This window comes from Cebidichthys violaceus, unplaced genomic scaffold, assembly GCF_023349555.1.
Source record: "Cebidichthys violaceus isolate CVI_PGR_0920_01 unplaced genomic scaffold, fCebVio1.0.p SCAF_30, whole genome shotgun sequence".
Lineage (NCBI taxonomy): Eukaryota > Metazoa > Chordata > Actinopteri > Perciformes > Stichaeidae > Cebidichthys > Cebidichthys violaceus.
In genome coordinates, this window is record NW_027176484.1 from 3,211,889 (window position 1) to 3,239,186 (window position 27,298).

At 39.8% G+C, this 27,298-nt stretch overlaps 2 protein-coding genes across 2 annotated transcripts; both read left to right on the forward strand.

The window, feature by feature from the left end:
• The first annotated feature begins 1,590 nt into the window (after positions 1-1,590).
• On the forward strand, positions 1,591-9,643 carry scamp2l (secretory carrier membrane protein 2, like). Its single transcript, XM_068724353.1, has 9 exons — positions 1,591-1,730; positions 2,498-2,575; positions 2,675-2,761; positions 3,955-4,084; positions 4,279-4,407; positions 4,888-5,047; positions 5,881-5,982; positions 6,552-6,669; positions 7,842-9,643. Exons 1-9 carry the CDS (start codon positions 1,674-1,676, stop codon positions 7,995-7,997), a joined length of 1,017 nt encoding a protein of 338 aa, XP_068580454.1. The 5' UTR covers positions 1,591-1,673; the 3' UTR covers positions 7,998-9,643.
• A 418-nt stretch (positions 9,644-10,061) lies between these two features.
• LOC137882203 (Bardet-Biedl syndrome 4 protein-like) lies at positions 10,062-23,659 on the forward strand. Its single transcript, XM_068724376.1, is given in 17 exon segments — positions 10,062-10,082; positions 10,085-10,123; positions 12,553-12,595; positions 15,676-15,755; positions 16,382-16,445; positions 16,679-16,790; positions 17,053-17,125; positions 17,479-17,532; positions 17,623-17,750; positions 18,418-18,472; positions 18,624-18,692; positions 18,891-19,043; positions 19,332-19,503; positions 19,769-19,838; positions 19,948-20,092; positions 20,549-20,753; positions 22,872-23,659. Coding segments are annotated over 17 exon segments (1,638 nt in total). The 3' UTR covers positions 23,027-23,659.
• Positions 23,660-27,298: the final 3,639 nt, after the last annotated feature.

Below are 27,298 nucleotides of genomic sequence, written 5' to 3' on the forward strand. Positions count from 1 at the left end.
TGCTTCTGTCCTGTAAAGTCATTTGACTTTGGAGGAATTACTCAACCCAGGGGTCTTGTGCATTTTTACCCTCACAAAAATGGCAATCTATGCTTTGGGGTCCATTTTCCTCCTCTGGTATGAACAGAAATTGGCTTTGCAATTCTAAACATATTCAACTGCTCCTGAGATGCAGCTAACCTCTTATGTAGCCTGAAGAGAGCCGACAATTCTTAATTTTGTTTTCATTCAAATTTCGTAAAATCCATTTATTTCATCACCTTTGGATACCACACAGTCAAAGAGTCCGGCAATAACTAGCCGTGAAAGCAGTTAGGAGGCATCTACAACCAGGAAATGTAATGTTAACATGATGTAATAACAACTTGCCCAGCCTTAGAGGGGATCAGTAAAACATTTGTTTAAAGTCTCCACCTGTAATTCAAATGAAATAGAATACAGCATTTAGTTATTCACTTTTACTTTAAAATAGTTTTTTTGTGAGGACTTGCAACAAAACCAACCCAAATGTAGGCTCTGTGCTTGAGTGCGCTGATGAAGATATCATGTCATAAATAGCCTTAAATGGGATGCAGCCTTATGTGTTGTTATGCTTACCTAACATGTTTTTATGTTATGTTTGCTATCTAATCATGTATCAGCAGGCATGTTGGTTTGAAAAACTCAGGGTATTTTCAGAGCACTTTTCAAGTAAGAGGTGCAAAGTACTTTACAGAGATACACATCTGAAAGCAGTGGCGTAATGTATCAAAGTACATTCACGAAGCTCATGTACTTGTTTTTAAAATTCTGAGATACTAGAGTATTTCCATAAAATGGCACTTTATTTATTTTGTAATTTTTACTTTAACAAGCCTTAGTATTTAGTTACTTTGCTGGTTTAGAGCATCTATACAACATATAAAATCAACTAATGAATTATGATGTATTATTGTTGGTTAAGCTGCATCAATTTATTCCAAACCAGTAATGAAAGTACCAGTAATGTATTATTCTGAAATGAGACGTAAAATGATTCCTTTAAATTGTGATACTTAAAGTAGGCTATTAAGTATATGCAATACTTTTACTTGTAACATATTTTACACTGTAGTATTGCTATTTTTACATTAGTAAATGATCTCGGTACTTCTTCCACCACTGACTAGAAGTCAACCACATGACATAAGCAGCTACATGGCATGACAGTGATAAACAATACAACATAAATACATTTGATTCACATAAATAAAACAACCTATAAAAGGGCATGTCTATCATATTAACTTCCCATTTTCAAGTTAACTTCTACCCAGTTAGTTTCTGTCGTTTACGTAACCCATAATTCTCACAGCACCTAAAGGCAACTGAAAAGCCTAAATAAGCAGGTAAAACAAATTTAAAAAGCTGTTTTTGCACGTTTACCACAACAGACTGGATACATTTGTAGACCGACGTAAGTGGACTGAATTCAGACTTCAAACCAATTATTTCTTTAAAAAAAATAAAGGTACTATATGTTAATTGATCAGAAATAGCTTCGGGGACAGCCTCCTGGTGACGCGAGCCACCTTTCGAGCAACGCATGCGCAGAGGCCCAGCGTGTCACAAGAAGCACCATCAGCAGGAGCAGCAGCCGCTGGGGCAGAAGAGAGCTTGTTGTTTATTATACACAAGATAAACTTTTCTCTACAATGTCAGAATTAGACAGCAACCCCTTCGTGGACCCAGTGGACACGAATCCCTTCCAGGTGAGGCTGTCGTTTTGTCCTCTTCTGTGTGCGAAGTTTCGAAGACGCTGTTTTTCGCGAATAGTGAAGACTGAAAGAGAAATGCTGTAACACAAACCTGTTTGGTTGGTTACTGGGTTTGGCCTCTACATTTCCTGGCTAAGAAACGTCACTATTATAAAGTATGATGCATTGTAGTTCACGTACAGAGCATTTATTTTAAAATGCGTCTGTAAAACAATGTGTTTACGCTGTACGTGGGCTATTAGGTTCACTCACCTGCGCAGGTGAGCAGACACACGAACAGGTGCCTGCTGACATTCAGCCATCAAATGTGACTCCTCTTCAACACGACATTAATGGTAGATTTTGTAAACCAGATCCTCAAGGGAAAATATGGGATTCAATGGCGCACTTTGTAGGTTTATGGGATCTTTATATGGTGTTTTCTGATGATCACATCCGGGTGTTTTCAGATCTAATAGCTCAAGGGAGTAATGGTAATAGGTGAGCTTGTGTCTTTGAGACTTATTTACTTAAAGAAAAAAACCCACCATTTTGCTTAAACCTACAAAAAAAACTAAGAAATTGTGTTTTACCTGAGACAGATGTGGACTAGGGCCAAGAGTCTATTAATAGCTGATGTGTTGTGAGACTAGTGCTCTTCCTGTACTGGTTGGGACTCTTTGGGACTCTGCTTCGCCCACACATGGCACCAAATACGTGAAGGGTCATGACGTCACAAAACAATAACATAACACAAAGGTGTTCTCTTTTTTTTTCCTCAGGATCCGTCAATCACACAAGCCACCGGCAGAGCCTCTGAAAATGCTGGGGAGTTCAACCCTTTCTCTGCAACTGAAATGGTTTGTTCCTCTTGTTTTTTTCAATAAAACGACCTGATGCGATGTATAGTTGTTCCGTGTAGGTATTTAAAAAGCGATATTGCTTCACCCCTTTCACAGGAAACCCACACTGGCAAGACCATCCCCATCTCTGCTGCCTCCTCTCAACCCGCCATCCTGCAGACCTCAGTGGAGCAGAGCGCACAGGTGAGTCAGACACGTTCACAAGTAAAGGACATTAAATGAGCTGGTGTGAAATCACATTTCAGCCATTTTATACGTCAGCTACGATCAACCGACAGCGCTGCATCTGTCTTTGGGGGTTGACCGTGGCTTTGACTATCCAAAACAATAGATGAGGACAATAAAACGCTAATGTTTTAAATGAATGACTGAATCGTGACCAATAAGGATTATTTGAGGCTGATACGTCAATATTTCAAAGTGTATAAGAACATAACAAGACATAGGCTGATGTAGGTTTCTTTTTCACACAAACACATTATGTAAATGCAGTGACTCAGATCCTTTTCTTAAGTAAAAGTAGAAATACCATACTCTAAAATACTCTAAGTAAGAGTCCTATATTCTAAATGTTACTCAAGTAAAAGTACAGAAGTATTATCAGTAGAATGGACTTAAAGTATCAAAGGTAAAATTACTCATTTATGGCTCCTTTTAAAGTGTTCTATTATTATAAAACATTATTATGTTTTTATCACTTCTTAATACATGTAGGCGCATTACAATGTTGTAGTTCAGGTGAACCCAAATTTACATATTTTGTTATGCTACTGGCTATATTGGTAGTACAGTACTGCATCATATACAAACACGTTATATGTACTTATGTTATTTTATGTAAAAAGGAACTAGTAACAAGCATCAAGTGAAATGTACAATAGTTGAAGTGCAGTGTAGTAGAAGTATAAAGTAGCATAGAATATGTATGTCAGAGTATGTCAAAATTGTACTTAAGTACTTGAGTGATTGTAAACGTTACGTTCTGCCACTGTATGAGTGACATGTTGATAAGGATCGTTGTGACAAAAGTATGTTTATTTCACACATCTTGCAGTTGAAAAAACAACTTGTCAATTATCTCTGGTTCAACATCTCGTCACTTATCTGCCACCATGTTTGCAACACAATATATCTGTAATAAGCTTATATTGGTTTATAGTGTCCCCTGGTTTTAGTATCAATATAACGATCAGGGCTATAGTAGTGAGTACTTTGGATCAGAGAATCAGGACAACATTTGGTCCTCAGCAGCTGATGTCTTCCACATTAGGTGTGGAGTGTTGCCTGTATGAATTTCGTATCACAAGCAGGTAAATGTGACGCAGTGACAGTATTACACACTTTATTGAGAGTGCAGCTCTTCCATCACCCGCCAGGCAAATGCAGCTGCCGGCCAGGCTAGCCTGATCAAACAGCAGGAGGAGCTGGAGAAGAAAGCAGCCGAGCTGGAGAGGAAGGAGCAGGAGCTACAGAAGAGGAGCGCAAGCAGACCTCTCAACAGTGGTGGTAACCAGATGTTTTAGAACCTCATGTAAACTTGTGTTGTGTAGACAAACGATACGAATCGACACCACACTCGCAATGTTAATCCATCTTTGTGTGTGTGTGTGTGTGTGTGTGTGTGTGTGTGTGTGTGTGTGTGTGTGTGTGTGTGTGTGTGTGTGTGTGTGTGTGTGTGTGTGTGTGTGTGTGTGTGTCAGCTAAAGAGAACAACTGGCCACCTCTTCCCTCGTTCTCCCCTGTGAAGCCCTGCTTCTATCAGGACTTTGAGGAGGACATCCCTGAGGAGTACCGCAGGATCTGCAAGAGAATGTACTACCTCTGGATGTGTACGTACCTCTGCTGTTTTTTCATACATGACAGAGTCATTGATCCGTAACATAGACATGTTAACATACCAAACAGTCAGATGTCAACCGTACCATCTTCATTTAAAAAAAAAGACCAGGTCTGTAGCACACCAGTGTAGCGCTGGCATCATGATTTATTCATAATATTCCTAGTTTTCTGCACGATATTGATTAATCAATAAGCCATCTGACAACTGTGACAGAATGTTGATATCTAATATCACGATTACATGAATCCCAAACATTCTGTGGTGACTTTTTGATAGCTTTTTCATTATATGATGACATATTTTTTTTTATCTAAATAGGATTTTGGGGGTTTCTCAGAATGTGCAGTGGAACATGCATTGATTCACTTCAGTCAATACACACACCTGCATTCTTTAGCGATTCAAAAGCAGACTTTGTCCTGAGGCGGATGTCTTTGATGGCTCATTGGTTTCCCGTGTGTCTCCGCAGTCCACACTGCCACCCTCTTCCTCAACGTGCTGGCCTGCCTGGCTTACTTCACTGCAGACGCTAAGTACGGCGTTGACTTCGGCCTGTCCATCGTCTGGTTCATCCTCTTCACCCCGGTGTCCTTTGTCTGCTGGTACAGGCCCGTCTACAAGGCCTTCAGGTACACTGTGGTGCTGGTCTTGTACTTTAGATGAAGTATTCTTTGGTTTGTGTGACTCACAGGGTGTAACTGTTTTGTTGTACGAGCAGTAGAACTAGGGACACATGGAGATGAACGAGTTAAAATGAGTTTAATTTTTTACTTCACTAAAACTTTATGAACACCCTCATCCTCCAACTCAGCCAGAGGGGTTAGAGGAAGTATATTGGAGCCGCTCTGTACTCCATTAAACATATTAGAAAATGCTACGATCAGATTGTTTTCTTGCTTCCAGCTTTACAGTGCTTTAATTAGAATTTTTTTTTTAACACCGAAAAGAGGGGTTTTCTGCAAGACTTGTACTTTCGGCAGAAAAGAAACATCTGAAACAGCATTTACACCTTCACTGGACTCCCAAAATACCGTGAACAATTGGAGTAATGTCTGCAAAATTAAGTTTACTTGTGATCTATTTATTAATATATAAAAAAATGAATAGAGGAATATCAGCAAGTCATAGCAGAGTCATAAAAGCCCAAATCAAATTTAAAAAATAAATTCATTAACTTCTTGCAAAAACAAAATTAAAACTGGAACAAAAAAAAGGAAAAAAAATGGTTCCATGTGAAGAATGATTACTAAAAATGAATATATTATAATACATATCTTGGTCAAAATTTAATTTGTTTATAGTTGGTTTTCATTATCATCATTATTATCAAATTGTAGAAGCTCTTTTTGTGACTTTTTTTTTAAGTGTAACCTCTTTATTTTATAGTCTGGCAGCTAACAAACCTCTCAAATACTAAATACCATTAATAACATTTCCTTGTGTTTCTGTTTTCCCTCTCTAGGTCCGACAGCTCCTTCAGCTTCTTCTTCTTCTTCTTTGTTTTTTTCTTCCAAGTGTCCGTGTACATCATCCAGACTGTTGGGATCCCCAATTGGGGAAACAGGTTAGTGGGAACCTTTTGTCATCTGCGTGTTGGTCTGAGAGTGGTAGTGTGGCGTAAATGACAGTTCTTCATTGCTAACCAGAGGTTTCTGATTTCATGAGTAAGAATGAGTGTGCTTTGGGGAGATTCATAGTAAATGTGGGTATGCATGTGTTTTTCCTCATTCACGCCTTTTGTGATTGTGTGTGTGTGTCTGTCTGTCTGTCTGTCTGTGTGTCTGTGTTCTTGCCCTGCATCTCCTCTCTTGCATCTCTTTGACAGATTCCAGCTGCCCTAACTTGTCTGGGTCGCTGCTTTGTAAGTGTGTGGAACTTTTCTCTTTGGGTTTCTTTTCTATATCATGTAATATATTAGGCTTTTCAGTTTTCCATCATTCACTGTTTCAAGCTTCATGCTTTTCCATTGGTCACTGGGGAAGGTTAGATACATCCCTCATTTGGCTTTAATTCAGTCATTTTCATACTATATTTTTTAATGCCAGGATATTCTGTTATATACTGTACAGTATGCACTCCTTGTCGAGAAAATGTGAAATACACATGGCCATTTGTTGTCTCTGTTGTTGACAGTGGCTGGATCGCTTCCATCAGCATGATCGGCACAAACTTGGCTGTGGCTGTGGTTATGATGGTGGTGGCCGGATTCTTCACAGTGAACGCTGTCCTGGCTGTGATTCTACTGAAAATGGTACGCTAATGGAAACTTCCCTTCACCAAAGGGAATACTGAACCATGCTACAGTGTTTACTTTGTAGATAATCTGGTTACTGTTTCATTATTAACCAGTCAAATTGAATATACCATGACTAGGATACATAACGCTTAAAGTAAATTACATCCTGAATGTTTGCAGTCAAATTAAAGATGCCAGTGACTTATAATTAATCAAAGAGAGCAACATAGCAAGGGAAACTAAAAATGGTGGCGACAAATACAGCTGCAACAGAGGGAATATGGAGATTTAGAAACTGTTGAAAGGATGCTTAGAGTGACTCTAAGCAGATCACTCTACAAACAAGTTACCCAAAACGTGCCACATAACAGTAGATGGAGAATAAAACATTTATTAACTAAAAACACAACTGCAATTGGTTTTTTTAACCATGATTTAAAGAATTTTAACAGTGAGCATGTGCACAATGTGGACTCTGAAGACAATGTTGTCCTTCATTATCATCTGCAAATATCTGCTTTTGCTATACAAACCTGCTAAAAATCATCACTGCAACTAGGAAGCAGTCAGAGAGCACATCCCTCCAGCAGAATTGCGCGATCTTAGAAATTTGATATTTTAATCCTAAAGATGATTATAGATATTATTGATCCAAATTCAACATTGAAATGCACTGACAGTAATGATAGACAATCATCACATTGTTTTCATTCAAATAAGTACAATAGATAATGAGGAAAAGGACCTATCTTGCCATGTTTCAGTCTGAAATTCTAGAAAAAACATCCTGAACTTTCTTCCAAATTTCCCTGACATTTTTTTAGTTTTGAGATATCCTCTTAACTAATAAACAAATTTGAATTAATTGAAAGGATAGCCCGTTAAGATGTGGCATCTCACTTTCGAGGGCGTTCTATAGACACAGATACAAAATTATAAAACACATACTAGCAAAAACAGGATTACATAACAAAACTTTAAATAAACAGATATAGACAGCTTGGATAATAAATCAATTAAATCAGCATACAGAGCAATTTGAAGCAGTTTGTCTTCAGTTTGATTGAAGGTTGACTTAACATGAGAAAATGAAGATGTCCTGACGCAGTGTGAAGAGGTAACACCTCTCAGAAAAAGATTATTCCAATCAAAATAAAACCTCTCACCCCCTTTTCTTATGTCCCCAGGTCCACTCTAAGTACAGAAACACAGGCGCTAGCTTCACCAAGGCCCAGCAGGAGTTCTCACACGGGGTCCTGACCAACCCAACAGTCCAGACTGCTGCAACCGGTGCTGCCACCTCCGCTGCCCAGGGAGCCTTTGGCAGGAGCCAGGGCAATTAGACTGTTTCTCACATGCTTCGTGCCTCAGGCTAGTCTCTTCTCTGACCAACATAGCCATGTCCCAACATACTTCCTTGTGGTTAGGGGATCAGGGTTTGACCTATTTATGAAAGGAAAAACAACGTAACTTTTGAGGGAAATTGTTCTCAGAACATAGTGAAGTGTCTGCTTTTTTTTTTTTTTCCACTTTCTGTTTAAACCTACAGAAGACAAGCTAGAGGTCTTATACGAGCATGCAATGACTTGCGTATGTCTCTGTTGTTATTGAACTCTTTACCACCCTCATCAGTATGCGGCAAAATTCCTGCTATCATAAATATATTCTGGGAAATGTAGGAAGGAGACAGAAAACTGAAGTTGAATCAAACAAGGCAAGGAAGGAGACGGTGTGGGTATGACGAAAATGACTTGGCGACCCCCTCATCACAATATAACTAACTGGAATACATTTAACATGGTCGACTAAAGATGTACGGTGCACCACTGAATAGGCCTGGAGTTTAGTGATAAAGTACATCTATTTAAATCCCTTCTCTGTTAAGTACACTGGCGGGAAGTATGAGGATTTTACTATCTAACATACTGGGGCCTCATAAATATACACTGGGAGGAGTCGGGATTATCTAAAAAGCACACTTGACATGAGAATGTTTCACCGTCATTGAATGATGGTTCCACTTAATGTATGAATACATATTTGTGTCGTGACGGCAGCATGTAGAGCGTTACGGGTTATGTCATTCTGCTCAACTTTATATTACACCACTGGATGATCTGTAAAATGAGATGCATCTATCTTACACTACTAATGAACACAGTTGCTGTTTTAATTTCACTCTTAAATATTCATGTGTACAGTACTGGAAAGACGATGATTAATGAAGGGGACGGGGATGAAGGTTTTTCTTTCTACTGTTTTTAATCAGTGTACGGATTTCGATGAAGTGTGACAAAAAGCTCCTCTTAGGGCAAATGAAGATATGGTTTATCTGGGATGGCACATTTTAGTTCATGTTGCGTTGTGAAGAATGTTTTCTGTCATAGTGTGGAGCCTTGCTGCGATTAAAATGAAAGACGGGGTGCAGGTTTGTTAATGTAAAGTTACTGACATATAGTATAGAATGTAGGTGTATTTGCACTACTTAGTGAAGTGTATTAGCGAGCAGAAAGAACACATTTATCTGTATATTATCCATAGTAATTATACTGCAGACAAAATGTCACCTGTTACTGAATAGACGCAGATAATTCGTATTTTCTTGCTGCTTTCTACCTACTTGTTGTTGGGTATTTACATTTTTACTTGTGAATATATATATATATATACATATAAGCTGTGCAATTCTGATCTTTCCTTACTGTAGCACTGAATCACATTGTTTGGGTGTAACCTCAGTGCCTTTCAGCTGTTGTAACCCACCAATTCCTGTGTGGGGATTTTAAGCACAAGGCTCAGTGTTTTGTCCGACTTTGTTTTTTGTCTTGATAGAGAAAATTGTTTTATGGTGAAGTTTCCCTTCGACGATCAGAATGTGTATTAAGGTGTGTTGTACATATTGGTGACTAATTTAAAAATATAAATTACTGGAGGGGTATTTGCTGGAAATTGTTTGTCAGTCTTAACATTGAATAAACTGTCATTTGAATGTCTCTGTGATGTGCGTAAAAAAAATACAGAATCTGCTGTGTGCCCTGACGTAAATGGCAGGCGATATATGGAGTAGGAACTTGTCTGAAATACTTTACAGTTTTGTTTATCTCTTTTGCAGCTGGAAAGTCATGATTTGATACAATAAGTTAAAGAAGAACGCTGATTTTGTTTTTGCTGTGGTGGAAAGTAATTGTGTTGCCCTTCATTAAGCTCTTTTAATACATTCATGGGTGGACCCAATTTTAAGTGTATGGTGTTTATGATATAATTTTTACTAAACATCCCCATTGTGTTGGTGGAGGCTGGTGAGGGCGGTGACACACACACACACACACACACACACACACACACAGAGTAAAGTCATCATTCATAAATTCTAACCAGCTACTCCTCCGCATTCCACTGGTGTATCCATGGCAACAGCTTCTAGTGTTGTGATCATCCCAAGATGGCGGACGAGGAGACAGCCACGGCGGTGAGTGCAAGAAACCAAAAGCTAGTTAAACCGTTTTCTTTCGGTAAACACAAACACGCCTCTTGGTGAGGCGATAGTGTGGCACTGCCTCAGTTATAAATAATATATATAGGTTTAAATAACGTTCGTAGTGACGCTCGTTCATTTGAATGCTAGCTGCTTGGCTAACCCGCTTTTAAGTCGGAGCTAAGTTGATTAACCTGCAGCTATAACGTGCCTCTCATTCCGTCTTTAGTCTCACTCATCCAAGGGCAAGCTACTCAACCTGAGAGCTAACACGGCTAACTGTGGCTGCAGTAAGGTGACGTGCGTAGGTAACGTTAAAACGTTACAGTGCGATGTTGACAATCGTTAGCCCACGCGTTATACTGTAAACATAAGGTTATATAACGGTATCAACCGTCCAGCTCTGCACCAACGGAACTGAGGCTGGCTTTAAATACCATAGTTGTCTTATGGCTATAACGTCTAGCGTGTGTGGAAGAGATGACATATAGAGAGTGTTAATGAACTAAACGTCGCCACTTTAGTAAGCGTACTCAAGTGAGCCAATTATGGGGAAAGATAATTATGCAAAAGACAAACAGTGGGATTGAGCATGCGTGTATTTAAGGAAGCTGTATCACCGCCTACTCGTGAAATGTGAACTAGATGTTTCTGTCAATGTAATACATGCAGATGATCACCATTTACTCAAACTGTACTTAAATACAATATGGGCACACTAGTACTTGAATATTTCCTTTTTATTCTCCTTTTTACTTCTTGTCGAAGGAGGAAGAAGTACTGAGATCTTGTACTGATGTAAAAGTAGAAATACCACAGTGTTACATGTAATACCACAGTGTTACAAGTAATACCACAGTGTTACAAGTAATACCACAGTGTTGCAAGTAATACCGCAGTATTGCAAGTAATACCACAGTTAATACCACAGTGTTGCAAGTAATACCGCAGTATTGCAAGTAATACCACAGTTAATACCACAGTGTTGCAAGTAATACCACAGTTAATACCACAGTGTTGCAAGTAAAACACAGTTAATACCACAGTGTTACAAGTAATACCACAGTTAATACCACAGTGTTGCAAGTAATACCACAGTTAATACCACAGTGTTACAAGTAATACAACAGTGTTACAAGTAATACCACAGTTAATACCACAGTGTTGCAAGTAATACCACAGTTAATACCACAGTGTTGCAAGTAATACCACAGTTAATACCACAGTGTTACTAGTAATACCACAGTGCTACTAGTAATACCACAGTTAATACCACAGTGTTACTAGTAATACCACAGTGTTACTAGTAAAAGTCCTGCATTACTAATCCAGTGTAACAGTGTGAGCATCACTGTGATGGATGTGAGAGGGGGCTGATATAAAACAGTTGAGTCATTTTCAAACCATGAAATGATTTTTGTGAAGTTGGTGATAAATGTCAATATTGACACCAGCATCGGTTTGTTTTCATTACAGTACAGTCATGTCATTTGGTTTACAGCTCAGAAGACATGTGGAAGTGTTCAGTATCTAGTTTAGTAACATTTTGAATGCAGAACTTGGAGTTTTTTTCAGACTGGTATATCCTTAACTGATACTTTTACTTAGTTAAAAGCTCTGAGTACTTCTCCCACCACTGGTCACCTCTTGATACAGTCTTTGCAGTGACGAAGAGTTCATTTGTGAAGCTTTCAATCTGTGACCCTCTACTCTACAACAATGGGAACAAGCAACTCAGATTTCACTAAAGTAACTTCTGATAATAATTGAATATTGAAATTAGAATATCCAATATTTCCTAGTCATGGCTAATCATTATGATAAGAAAAGCATCGACACACTTCAGAGATGTTCTTCCAACAAACCTGTATCTGGTGAGTAAAAGACATTTTGTGCAGTAGGCCACTGTAATCAAAATTCTACTCACCTGTAGACAGTTGGCAGAGGGATTTAGATGGGACTCTTTACATTTATTTAAAAACTATAACATAACATACATAAACAAGTGTTTCCCCACAACATTTACTGGAAGTGTGTGGCGGTGGGAGTGGCCAGTTAGAAACCACGACACATAAGTCAGTACAATTTAGTTACATTTTGTGTGTGTTCGTTTTGCAAGGACCATATACAATTTAGAATCAGTTGCCTCGCAGCTGGCGCTAAACTCTTTAGCATTTGCAGCCCTAAAGCCGGAAATAATGCACAACGGCAGAGCAGTCACAGGCTCATACCTTTGACCTGTATTGCCTTTTAACAGGACACAGTACAAAAACACATTTTTTTTGAGTGGGGAAGATCTATTTCGGTTTGGCCACCATACCTGCTGCTCACGGGTAACACCGACGGATGGTGTACAGTGTGTTTTGCTGAGTAAAGTGTGGATTGTTACTTATTTCGTTTGTGTTGTATTTCATACATTTCAGCTCCCAGTTGCCACTGAAGCCAAGAAACGACGGGCGCCTAAAGGTACAGCAAGACAGTTGACATGTGCAAGTCATCTTATAAAATGATTAACACAATTCCTGTTACGTCACCCATTATATAGATTTTGATGAGTCTGTAACCGGTGAAGGATGCTACTCGAGTGAGTTTGGAACTGATCGTCCTGCAGAGGTCACCCTCACCCTTCTATCCTTCGTCCCTAGAAGGAAGAAGCTGTTTATACAGAATGCAGATGAGCCGTGTCCCACATATTTCTCTGTGTGGAAAACGTTTGTTGATCATATATTACATCGGGAGATTTTGTCATCATAATTGTGGCTTAATGACCAATTAGGTTGTTGCTCACGATTAAGCTTTTTTGTTTCCTTTTACAATATTTTGTATTTGTCACCAGCACTGCTGAGAATGCAAGTCCCTTGAGAGCAATTCAGTACTTGGTATGTTATTGTATTTGCACTGATCTTTCAAATGCCATGCAGGCTTATGCCATGGTGTGCTTCGTATAATTTGCGGAGACAAATCAGATAAAAACCCTGAGTACGTTAGTATAAAGGAAGATGACAGAAATCATAGAAACAGGAAATAAAGATTAGATTTAATTTGTTAATGTATTGAAAGTGTACAGTTCTGTATAAGTGAAGAAAAGGCTCCATAATTAAGTCAAAAACTACCATTTTTAATTCTGTTTAGAACTCTAATATGCAAATATTACAAAAGAAATCCACCATTAAGAGCTCAATGTTCGGAATAACCATTCAATAGAATGCAGTTTACAATGTAAGTAAGAACTTCAGTATAAAACTGTTCCACACATGCACATCTAAGGACAGAGGAAGCAAAATTGTTATTTTGGCCCAAATAGATCAAATTGACTTTACTTGACACACGGGCATAGACCTCAGAAAAGAAAACTGGAACATACAGTAACTTAAAAAAACTAATTGTGACTTCATCATGTGTTACACACATGGTAGGTCTATATATAATCAGTGATATAACAAGTATGAAGCGTGTTGAAGTATGAAATAATTGAGTTTTCACAGCGTATCGCTTGTCTGACGTTTACAATACAAAGCTATGATTAGGTGATGACATTTGGTCCAAAGTCTGCTGAATATGAGCAAGAAGTGAAAATAATCAAATCAAAATCCACAAATCTGTTAAATTGTCTTCAAAAACGAATTCTATAATTACCATACCGAAATGCAATTAGGGATGTATTGTGCAGACACAAAATGAAATATGTTATGCACTAGACTAGTACATGATGTGCTTTTAGGATATTTAATGCAATGCAGTTACTTCATTCTTGAGCGTTAGACTCATGAGGTGTTATGAGTCTTGTAAGCATGCCCACGTTTCTTTTAAACCAGCAACAACAACAACAAATGCTAATAGCATAAGGTCACCAGTTTCCAGGTCAGCATGTTTCAGTTTTACAGAATCAAGTGTTAGTGCTGCAATCTGCTTGGATTTCTGTCAAATTCCTTGGAAGAAAAAGTGTAGGCAGATGAATATGAGAATAAATTATTTGACAAGACCGAGGGGTTTTTAAAAGTTTTCGTGGTGAAACTTCCAAAGAAAAATTCATCTTATTTTTCATTACATTCTCCCCATGTGTCTTTTGATCTCAGCATGCCTCTCCTCTGCTCTTATCCCCTTTTAACAGATGCTTGGAGCACATGGAAGCCAAATCTGTCTTAGCATTAGCCAGATCAAAAATAACAATGAGAGAATTCCTCCATGTTTGGGATGGAGTTTTTCACTGAATTATATTTAGGAGACCTCCTGCTGCGCTTTTCTCCTCTGCTCCTTTCTACCATTCTTGTATACAGTAGTTACAGGAATGCATGCCGCACATGTATCCCGTCTCTCCTCCGCGGAAAGACGCCCTGCTTTGTGCTATGTGGACTCTGGAGCGCCACAGGGCCCCATCTGAAACCCAGAGACAAGAACATTATTGCTGTCTCAGCAGGAAGAAAGCGGATTAGGGTGCTACAAATAGGGCCACTCCGAATCTTGACGGGGCAAACGTGTGAAACCCATGCAGTTTCACACTCGGCGATGGAGAGGATTTCTCTGAAGTTGTTGCGAGAGGCTCCAGTTCTAGCGGCAAATCAACAGCGCACTGCTTGAAGCGCTGACAGATAAAAACAGAAGGAAGCTTTGGTGTAATTCACACTGTATTTTTTTTTTTTTCTTTTTTTACCCATTAACGATATCCCCCCGATGTCAGTGGCAGACTCAAAGCCCGGCACTTCTTTCCACAGTGCATTGAATCTTATTTTTAGCCTCAGAGGAAGGTAGTAGGTGTAAGATAACAGGATTACCAGAATCAAAACTTGCATGAACTGGAATTACATTTGGCTCCTTGTGAAATGAAATGTTGTCCTCCGCTGGGAAGAAGACTTGGAGCATTGTGGTTGTGTTCTTGGGGTTACCTAACCCTTTGTAAAGCTGGCTTTGTATTGTGCTGCTTTTTCCTCTCTATATCTTCTCTTTTCTCTGTCACAAGCACCTGGCTTGCGAGATACATTGTTGCCCTGGCAACTGGGAAATATCTCAACTTGCCAAAGACAAAAAGCAGGAACAAAAAAACTTGCTTACATGGTGACATTTACAGCGTGAATGGTGAAGTGATTACAGTTTAGCCCGCGGGCTTTTGGTTGAAGCGTTAACATCTATGTTGCTGTCAGATCAAAGACTAGCTGGTGACTGCAGAGAGGGATGGAGGGGGGGGGGTGCTTTCATGATTATTTGTTCAACTGCCAAATTAAGAGAAAAGACTCAATTAAACATGAATAGTCCAAAGAGACATTGACTCGAGATAGTCTGAGCTACTGTATCTGTTTGTGAATAAAAACTGGCGAACGAGCTCAGTGTGCTTGGTGACTTGACTTGAACTGAGCCTGTGGATTTAGGTTGACGTGTTACATCTGTGTTAAACTGTCAGATCAGAGACGTACTAATGACTGCGAAAGGAGGGAGCTTTCAGGATTAATCATTCAGCCATCAACTAAATAAGACATTATCTGAACAGTAAAGGGGAATGAGATGAAAAGTTTCCCTCATTTTTTTTTTTTCTCCCCTCTTCTTGCTTCCAGCTCCAGAGCTTCCCATTGTGGAGAGGAGAAACTGGCTGATCCACCAGCACTATATCCGTAAAGACTATGATACCTGCAAGGTAAAGTAGCATCATCCTCCACTCTCCCTATGGTTTGGTCTGCCATTGACCCATGTCCTGTGTTCAGTGTTGATCCGATTGACCTTTTAAGAAAATAATGAAGATAATGAATGCCTGGCATGTACAGGGTTCTGTCTAACACTCTACTTTATTAGGGGCTAATTCCCTGCATTGACCTGTGTATTCCCAGATGAAGCCGGCAGGTACTTAATGAAAGCCCTGAATAGATGCCTGTACAGTACTTGTAAAATATATCACTGAATTCCTCCTTCTCACTTCCTCTTCGTAAGAGATGCACTCCTCGCTGTCAAGGCCCTGTTTTAATTGTGCCAGCGCAGCGACGAGGACGTCCTTTTGTTAAAGCGAATTCTCGAGCAAAAGGACGGCGTGGGCGTCTCTAAGCACACCCGCTGTTTTGGTTCGTGTACGCGCAGCAGTGCAAAAGAGCAAAAGAGAGCCGGGTGAGGCGCGCTATAGCTCAGAGGGGGTGTGGTGATTGATACGGCTGAGCCTGTCACAGGGACGCACATACACAACCATAGAAGAAGTGGCCTCTTCAGGAAATCGTATTGTTGGCGCAGAGCAGCATCGTTGTAGAAATTGCCTCCTGTTCTTTCTCCGTGTAGGCGATCATCAAAGAACAACTGCAGGAGACTAATGGAATGTGTGAATATGCCATATATGTTCAAGGTGAGTAGTTTAAATAGTAACTTTTTCCTCTCACACACGAAACATGTATGATGTTAATTGAGAGCTACATCAAATGAAGCTCCTCAGTGCCTCATTTAGTTCCCCAAAAATCTAGTCTTCGGACCCCATGCTGTGCCTTTGATTCTTTTTAATGTGCTTCTTTTTTTTTTTAACTTCCTCAAGTAGATGAAGATCCTCTTTTTTTTTTTGTGTGTTTTAATTTCTTGCCACAGCACTAATCATGCGTCTTGAGGGCAAAATCCAACCGTCCCTGGAGCTGTTTCAGAGCTGCGCCATCCTGAATCCCAGCAGCACTGACAATCTCAAGCAGGTGGCCAGATCACTGTGAGTCTACTGCCCTGAAGGCTGGGATGCATCAGCCCGTCCCCATTATCTAACAAGACAGACATAGGAGAGAAATATCAGTGAAAACAGCCCAACTGCAGGGCAGTTATGGCCAGAACTTTTAATACTATAGGGAAAAGTTAAGCCACCCACAGTGAGTACTTTTTTACTGTTGCAGGATTGTAAGGATTGCGATTTAGCATGCAGTGAATGAGATTGATTCATTTCTCGTATGGATCATTGTTGTTTATTCTTTCCGTAGATTTCTCCTGGGGAAGCACAAAGCAGCTATTGAGTTCTATCATGAAGCTGCAAGGCTCAACGAGAAAGACTGGGTAAAAGAAAAGGCACACTCCAGCACTAGAGTTTCTGCTTTGTCTTAAAGTTTGTGTGTTGAGAGGACCTGGCATCTTTCACTCTAAATACGCAGCATGACGTCCTCTCGACAAAGTCTCCAGAAATTTAGAATGACTGAACGTCTTTTCATGCAACAATTAACAGAAAACAAAAGAACTTCATGGTTGCACCCCCACCGACCACTATGAAACTGCCCCCTCTAATACTACTGTCAGTAACACTGTAGTTCGTATTCCACAGAGCTGTTGTCTCAAATAGCTTTTATATTTGGAAATTGAATTTTTCCAAGCCTTTATCGAGCCCTGTATAATCTGACATTTTCTCACCCCAGGAGATCAGTCATAATCTGGGGTTGTGCTATTTCTTCATCAAAGACTTCAAACATGTGAGTATGCTGATTTTACAGATACTAGACAGCACAAACTGCACTCGTTCCCGGGTGATTGGATCATTTTGATCTTCTGCCTCTCGTCAGGCTGAAGAGCATCTAAACATAGCTCTCCGGATTAATAAGCACGACAAGACGTTTATGATGCTCGGGAAGGTTCATCTGCTGGCTGGAGAAACCGACAAGGCCATCGAAGTGTACAGGACGGCCGTGGAGTGAGTAAAGTTCAAGTGTGGACGATGTTAAAAAGCACTGAGAAGACATCTAAAGAAATACATATTCACAATAACCACTTATCCTAGGTATATGTTATTATGGACTGTCGCTGCGGGTCTAAACATGCTGTTTATCTCAGGATGTTCAGTGTCTGGAGCTCATGTCAATAAGTGATCCTCCTTCAATCTCACACAAAGTTCCAGTTTTGCGTCATTTTAAGCCAGGGCCCCTTTCACTTCAATATTAATTTCATTCATTTCCATCTCTATTCACATGTTGAATTTTCAAACATTAGGCCATGGCGTAAATGACGAAATGACATCGGTGCATAAAATAGTAGCGCTCATTATGACTACCCCCTGTTGGGGTTAAATTAATTAATCAAGTGCCCCAATACTGATGTTGCTTTGATGAGACGCACCACTGTGAACCTTATTTTAAAGCAGATCTGCCTCTTCTCTACCATTTTATTTTTCCTTTGAGCCACATCATCCCCCACAGGTCATAATTAATACTCCACAATTAAGCTGAATCAAACCCTGATTGAATCAGCAGATTCCCTGAATATCAACGATGTTTGCTTAAGAATAAGTGAAGGCATTAACTGTAATTACAGGCATAGATAAAGTGACATTCTTCACTCTGCTTGTCTCCTCCTCAATTCAGATTCTCTCCAGAGAATACTGAACTCTTGACTACTCTTGGCTTGCTGTTTTTACAGGTTGGTAGATTTAAAAAAAAAAATAACCTTTTCCAGTGAAATTATTTGTACACAAGGGACGAGCGCTACAAGATAAGAGTGACATTTACTGTGGGTGTCAGAAACATTTAAAAAGCAGTTAATGTATAATCTGTGTTCATGTTTTCGACAGCTTGGGAAATACCAAAAAGCCTTTGAGCACCTTGGAAATGCCCTCACTTTTGACCCCAACAATTATAAGGTATGTGGGTATTTGAACACGCATTATGCTTTGCTATGAACGTAGCTGGCTATTACCTGAGGACAGTGCATTAAACTTCTTTTAAAGCAGTTCAGTTAAAACAAAAGGTCAGTCTCTGTCAGGTGGCACAGTCAGTCTTTCATCAGAAGCACTGCCATCCTCCTTTAATACCTCTCTAATCATTGTTTTTATTCCCAGGCCATCCTGGCTGCAGGCAGCATGATGCAGACCCATGGTGACTTTGATGTGGCCATGAACAAGTACCGAGTGGCAGCCTGCGCTGTGCCAGAGAGCCCCCCCCTCTGGAACAACATCGGCATGTGCTTCTTTGGAAAAAAGAAATATGTAGCCGTGAGTAATACCGTCTATTCACTTGTCTTTGTCAGTTAAGTGTCCAATGAAGGCAGGACTCCAAAACAAAAGTTAATTCACCGTTGGTTTCACATTTTGCTATAGTTACACTGCTCAGGCATTTTACATTGCATTGTTGAATTGTCTATATAGTACTGAAGTATTATAAATGCACCGTTGCTCAGAATCTATTGTTTCTTAGGTTCTTCTTGGGATCATATATTATTTAGGTACTTTCCTAACAGTCAGCCTTTTGACTTCTTTCTCCCAACTTCGTCTCCCCCACAGGCCATCAGCTGCCTGAAGCGAGCCCACTACATGTCTCCTTTTGACTGGAAGGTGTTGTACAACCTGGGTCTGGTTCACCTGACCATGCAGCAGTATGCCTCCGCCTTCCACTTCCTCAGCGCGGCCATCAACCTGAACCCACGAATGGGGGAACTCTACATGTTACTGGCAGGTACTGTGCTGAGTCAGAGAGGCAGAGAAATAAATCCTGAGTAAATCGATGATTCTTGGCAAAAAAAATAGTGGCAACAGCGACGGGGTTATTTAGCAATTTACTGTTGCGCATTCATTTAAGTTACATACTGTTCCTTTTGTAAAATACACTCTACATACAACAGATTAAACATGCTGAATGTGCCTTTATGAACAGCCGTCTGCTCCTTCATTTGACAGCTTTACACTTGAACTAAATACTGTCTCATGCTCATTCTTAACAGTGGCTCTGACCAACTTAGAGGATGTAGAGAATGCCACCAGAGCGTATGAACAAGCTGCGACAATTGACGAGTGAGTCTGTCTTACTATCTTAAATACACTGTGTGTTTGAATCTGAGTCTGTAATTGAATCATTTAATATAATTGTCTCTTTTCTCTCTTGGGGATCAATTTCCTGCAGATCCAACCCTCTGGTCAACCTGAACTTTGCCATCTTCCTCTATAATCATGGTGATAAGAAGGCAACTCTGGATCAGTATCAGGAGATGGAGAGGAAAGTCAACATACTTCGAGACAGCAATAGCAACTTTGAATTTGATCCTGAGGTACTTAAAGGGACAGTTTGGATGTTTTGAAGTGGGTTTGTATGAGTTACTTATCCATAGTCGGCGTATTACCTACAGTGGAAGGCCGTCGGCACGCCCCCAGTTTGAAGAAACGGACAGAAGTACCTAAGTTAAGCAATGTAGCAGCAAAACATGTTGAAGCCACATTAGAAAATCGTCTTCAGATTAAGTGTACGCTATGGAACGTTTTAGAACATTTTCACCGTCAGACAGTCCCTTCAGAAGGGGATTAAAGCTGTTGTCTAGCCACCAGGCACCTTTAGTTTTACTTCACAGAACATATGGGTTGCTGGCCTAGCGCTGCCTCGATCGCTTATTTTGTTTGGGTTAATGTGTGACTTTGGTGTTTATCCCTTTTAAGATCCTGTTGATGTTTCAAAGTCAGTTGTTGAAGTCTTTCCTTCCAGTAGTCCTAAGTCTACTTTTCACTCACAGCTAATGGACATGGCTCAGAAGATGGGCGCTGCTCTGCAGGTGACAGAGGGTCTGGTGTGGACTAAACCAGGCAAGGACTCCAAATCAAAACCGAACTCTGCAGCAGCCACCACAGCCCCTGGTGCTCCCCTTGGTACTAACCAAGCTCTGGGCCAAGCCATGTCTTCTGCCGCGAGCTACAACAAGAACCTCCAGCTACCAACAGGTACAAATGACCAATATGGGCTGTAGAGAGTGTCAGTTAGTACTCCGTCACCTCGGTGCAGCTTCTGGTTTGACGTGTGGGTGTGTGTCAGAGCCACTCTGTCGAGTGTCAGAGCTGAGGTGAAGCTTGAAATGAGGTCCAGCTCTGAGTCTGGAGCTGGTGAGACCGCGCAACGCTGAACGTCTCTCCTAAGTTTGTTCTGAGCACAAACTCAAAATGAGGTGAGCACATAAATATTATTTTTCATCAGAAAAGTCCAGTGTGACACATTTCACAGCCTCCACCTCTCTTCATTAAACCAAAGCCCAATTTTTCATTTTGAATGGAAACTTATTCCATATCTCCTCTGTGTGTGTTGTATTCACAGCCTCTCGCCTGCTGCACTACTGTTGCAGATCGAATTCATGAGCTACGGCAAAATGGAATATATTTAAAAAAAGAAATAAAAGAAGCTAACCTCTAGCCAGTACATATTCTTGGCAACAAAAGAAAATCAGCAGTGTGAAAAAATGAAACAGTTTATAAAATAAATTCAAGGCTACTCTGAACTGTTGGTCATGACTCACAGCTCTCCGGTGTCAGTGGACCGCAGAGAGAGAGAGCCTGTTGGCTGCTTTTTTAACACTTTTGTTAAGCTGTTAACAAATATTCCACCAGAACAATGAAACCATGTTCGGTGTCAGACCTTTTACTTAATTACACACCTCTGGCAAACTATCTGCTTTCTAACACTGTACCACCAGTGGTTTACGGCCAGTTTCTTGTGAGTGTACAGTTAGTTAATGTTAAGCAGCATACCATCCATTATGATGATGAAGATTATGTATTTACCCCTGAAAAGTTTGTTTAGGTTGTTAAATAAGTCTGTCACAGAGTGCAGCGTGGGTTGAAGTTATTTGTACAAATAAAAACAATGTATTTCAAAAGGTGATGACTTGGACTCGAGTCATAAATCGGACAACTTTAGACTCGACTTGGACTTTAACACCAATTCCTTTTATTAAGTTCCTTCACACCTCCTTGTTTGAACAAATAAATACACAAAGCAGTCATGAGTTTTATAAATGTAATATTGTATTACTGTTGTTAAAATGGTATAACATATGATGAAGAGCGTATTATGACTTATTAAGGACTCGCAACTCAGACTTTAGGATTTGGTGCTTGACTCGAGACTTGAGTGAAAAGACTTGAGACTTACTTGTGACTTGCAAAACAATGACTTGGTCCCAGCTCAGTCACAAGGTAAGTTCTCTTATTACTGGCATTCAGAAGCCAGTAATAAGGGGGGGGGTGCATTATGTAACTGTTTAGTCATGGGACAAACTTTGTTGTTAAAGTTATAAATATGCTGTGAAAGCATCAAAGTGGTACTCCTTAATGATTCACTGCCTTCTAAATGTGAGGAAAGTGCACCGTTTAAGTTGCCCGTCTGTGGAATGTCACAACTGGAAAAATGTAGTTATATGCAGTACGTAACATTCGCTGCACTCAGCCTCACAACATGATGCGGTGTCAAGGTTTCCATGTGGGTAATGAATGAATACTTCACAGGACAACCGTGATGCTACAGTTTGTCGTCTGTTTGTGTGATGTTGTAAGAAACACGGTATGATTTACAGACACAGTGCTTCGGTGCTTCTGTTCGCCTCTATTGGTGCACTCTACCTTCTCCCGTGTGTCTAGCGTGTCGAAGAACTACGGTGGCCGACGTGAAAACGCGAAAAAAGCTCATTTTAGAGCCAGTGTTTGGTTTGTCCGTTCTGGGCCACTGTAGAAACATGGAGGTTGCAACATGGTGGTCTCCATGAAGAGGTCCCGCCCCCTTGTGTAGATATAAACAGCTCCTTCTCCGGTCACGAAAAAACACCAACAAATCTTAGTTGCAGGTGATTACACACTGAAGAAAACATACGTATTAATGTGATATACCACTGCTGCCAATAGAGCCTCCTAAATCCTACAACTTGGCCTCGTAAAGCTCCTGAATAATGTTACAGATTTGATTTCAATGAACCCCACACAAACTGCTTTATATGTGTAGATCATTGAGAACTGTAAGACCTTTGCTGAGCAATATTGGCATCACCTCTCATCACCGCTTTTGTTTTTTTTCAGGAGCTTCCAAAGGCCCCTCCATGCCCCTCGAGCCAGAACCGGAGGTGGAGAAAGCCCCCAGCCCGCCCACTGATCCTCCAGGCTCCCCAGAACCTGCAGAGTCAGAAAATCCCAGACCCAGAACCTCCAAGAGGAAATCTAAGGTGGAGGAATGAGTTAGCTTGGTAGCTACGACAGGATATCTTTGTCATATGGTCACGTATTATTTTACGGAGGTAAATTAAGGTAGTTCGACATGAAACCATTCTGGTTTAGGTACCTGCTGCACAGACGATTCATGTCCTATAATAATGTACTTTACGCCAAAAAGGTCAATAGCAATGTGCACTTTGGTTATACAGGAATATCGAATGTCCAAACACCAACTCACTTTTTTTAACCAAAATTCAGAGATAATCAATTGTTTCTCATAAATCCATGTAGATGTGGCAGGTTTGGTGCACATGTCAAAACCAATTCCAATTGGATGTTGCAGTTTGAGGACAAAATGCTAATGTCTGCAGTTACAAGTGTTAATATTTGGATGTGCTTAGCAATAAGGTCAAGTGATAAATCTTCCTTAAATTGACATTTCCAGAGAGGCTGTCAGTCCTGAAATATATGAAATGCTGCGACAATCACTGCTAAAACCTGAGGACATAAAGGGATGTTTATGAATAGTTCCAGGACGTTGCTTGTTTGTATGATAGGGCTCCTTTTGAGGGTTGAGTGTAAATAGTCAGACATGCTTTTATATGTGGATAAATGTTATGTTTATAGAGTCATGTATTTAATATTAAATAAGAGAATTTAAAAGAAAAAAGCAGCGTCGCTTCTTTTATGAAGTCCAGTTTTAATGATGTTTTACTGTGTTTTCTAATGTTCAGGTCATTCAGTTAAGAAGACAGAATTGTTAAAGAGCTCGCAAAGTCAATCCATCATTTAACACACAATACAAGGACAATATTGAACACATACCTATGTATTCCCACATATGTGTGAAGTACTCATCAAGCTTAATATCTTGTCAGTAATGGTTGTGGGGGGAATAAACTGGTTTTGGTTTAGAGATAGGAACTCATAAATTATCTGTACTGAAGGTCACACACAAACTGAAATTATTTATGTGGATGAATTACAATGTGGATGGGGCAGTTTGTACATATTAACCAAAACTATTCATGAAAAATGTCCCCTGACGAAGTCTAGATACACATGGATATGATTATTTCTGTGCATTTAAGGTTTGGGGGCATTCAAATATGAAACCACTGGAGTTTTGGTTTAGTAGTTTAGAGACTAATGGACTGCTGAAAGACAAAGGAAACCGTCCTTGTGCACATTTCAAAAAGATTTATACCCAAGCACTGTTTATACTTTACAATTACACATGGAGCATCCAAATCACCTCCTGCCTCACTGTTGATGTTTCAAGATTTTAGTTTGTTTCAGTACAGAAAATATCAAATTATTTGTTTTTTGGCAGTTTTGTTTCAAATCCTGAGATGATAAAAATGACTGATGTGTGATCGAGTTACTATTTAAGATGATTATGGATCAAAAGCTATTCACATTATTTTATTAGACGGCAGGTGTTGAAAGTCTTTTGTGTTTGAGTCTCTCTACAAACTTGACTGCAGTTTGGTGATAACGAGGCTCCTCCTTGGACTTTGGCTTATTATGGAGGCATTTTTACACACCCTTAAATATGATGTTTGATTGGAATAAATGTAGTCCTGTTTATTTATCCGTCACATCCCTCTCAGGTGCCTCTAGCACCGAGGACAGAGCTTTGGTTTGGTTTCTCTGAGATTTGCAGAAAGAGCAGCTGGACTGAGCATTTCCATGTTGGATAAGAAGAAGACATGCTGAGTAGTTTCCCTTCCCAGCGGTGAGAGTACATAGAGTATGTATTTATTATCTGGCTCAGCACAGAGTGAATGCTGCTGTGGACCAAGCGTCAGGTCAACAAGGTGCTTGTCAGTCTCTTCCTTGCGGCACCTGTTGTGGTTGTTGGTCACCTTGAGGACATTGTGAGTGTAGAGAAGTCATTGTGCTGGACGGCAATGCTCTGATTTTAAAGAGCTGTGTATTTTTCTGAAATATTTTTTTAATATTTGAGTCAAGTCAGTAAACCTGGAAACTCTGGGCCACACATCATTAGTAGTTGTTTAAGTATTTATTCACAGTAAAAAGAACCACTCTGTTTAGCCTTCAGAATATGTGTCCCTTACGGCGCAGTTTGTTAATAAAATGTTACCAAAGATTGATTTATTTGTATAAAACTTGTACATTTCAAATGATGTTTCTCCCCGCAGCATTGGTTTCCTCAAAATATATGTACTATAGTATATAAATGATATGATATTACACATTTTACAGGCTAACTTTCTTAAATTGCTAATAGGAAATATAAACAGTCATCCATCGTGCTATACAAGCATATATTAAATATAACGATGTGTGTGTGTGTGTGTGTGTGTGTGTGTATATATATATATATATATATGCATAATGTATTATTACTTATCCTGTTTTACTTACGATTGACTTTCATGGATGAGTCTGTTTGATGTGCTCGTTTTTTGCGATGCTGCAAAAATACGTTTATTGACACCATTTATCTTCTCCAACTGAACCCCACAACTGATGCCATACACCTATTAAACATACATAATTGTATGTAAACCTAAAAATGTGGTGCCATTCATTTAATCCTTCACATGAATAATACTGACTGAATACTTTTCCAAAACAAAATACCTTCTTGGAGTCAGATACTGATGAAATGGTTCTCGGACTGCTACTCATTCAAATCCAAACAGACCACCATTTGACCCTGAAGATGCACAGTGGTCATCGATCGTCCTTCCTTCTCTTAGCTTTTTATGATGGAGAGTAGAATCTACATGTGTTGCTATCATTGCCAAAAGCAGCAGTTTATTCATTAGGTCCTTGTTAAACTGTGCATGCCTGAATTGCCCGTGGTCGTAACTTTTACAGGCCAGCTGATGGCTGTAATTTACTGCTCCTGCTGCAGTTATTTTTCAGTGCAGCTGTGGAAGATTGGTTTTCCATTTCTCATCCTTCTACAATTCAAATCGCCCGTGGAAGCGTCTCAGTAGGCTACCTCGTGGAAGTTTCATTTAAAGTTCTCTGACTCCAGGGAACGCTACGGTTGTGCTATTGTTTTCATTTACGGTTTTGTTTTTTTATTCAGATTCTGTATACAGTTATCACTTATTTTGATAGGCCTGAATAAACAATATGTTCTATTGTTAAAGGTGCACTATAAAGTACAATGTATAGACTCATACAAAAGCACTCCCTCTCAGTCATCACTTGTGACCCACTAGAAGTGTGTGGAGGCGTCCGCCCTCTGCCTCTAGTTTCTTCTTTTCTTCTTATTTTGCTGTGTTTCTGGGAGTCGATCTTTGGATACTGAAATGGCGGCCATAGTGAAAAAAAAAAAAAAAATGCAAATATAGCGAGGCAAAATGCCAAATGTTCCCAAATTTACAGGAAATATGGGGTTGGCTTTCACTTTTGCTAGTGCAGGTGGTACCTGGGCTGTCTCCTGGTGACAGCTGTGAGGGGGCGTGTGCTTCTGGTGTGTAGGAGGGGCCAACTTTAAATGACGTGTTTACAAACTATAAGTAACAATTCCTGCATTGTATGTGCCTTTAAATTCCCATCTAGAGTTTCTCATTAAAACTTCTATAAGGTTATAAAAAGAGGTATTTTTGTTTGTTTTCGTTGCAGCTCAGAGCTGACAGAAGCCGTACTCGGAAAAAGAAGAAGACGTTTTTATCTCCTCTGTCCCACTTAGTCTTTCTTATTTGAATTATGGTGACATTGATATTTGAGGATTCTGGCTGTGTGGATCTCAGATAAGCCTTGCTGTTAACCTTCACCTCATTTTCCTACTTCTACCGTATAGCGTTTAACTTGTACATCACATAAAACAGCTATAATTCTTTCTGCACCTCTTCATCCACTGTCTGCCCCTTGTCTGGCTCTTCTAAATAGTTCCCCTGATAATCATGAAGTCTCAAGTATCATGCTCAGGCCTGACCACCTGGTGAGGCTGAAAGTATTCCCTCACACACTTCTCATTTTTAGTGGCTTTTTGATTTCATTTGATTGAGTTAGTCTCAGCCGTTTTTATCTACTTAGCTTGTATTTTACTGTAGTTGTGTTGTTGTTAAGGCCAGGTATAATGTCTCAGAATTATGTAGCTACATATTCGTACAAATTACATAGTTGTAGAACCGAATGGCCATAATGTTTAAATCTTTTGATTTGGGAATCAACTGGAGTGCTCTTTCACTACAACACTAAGAAGAAAAACTTGTCACCTGCAATTTCATCCCGACCCCAACATTAGACCTGATCTACTACAGTATTCAAATCATGTTCTTCCACCTGATACCCTCAGACTTCCCCAC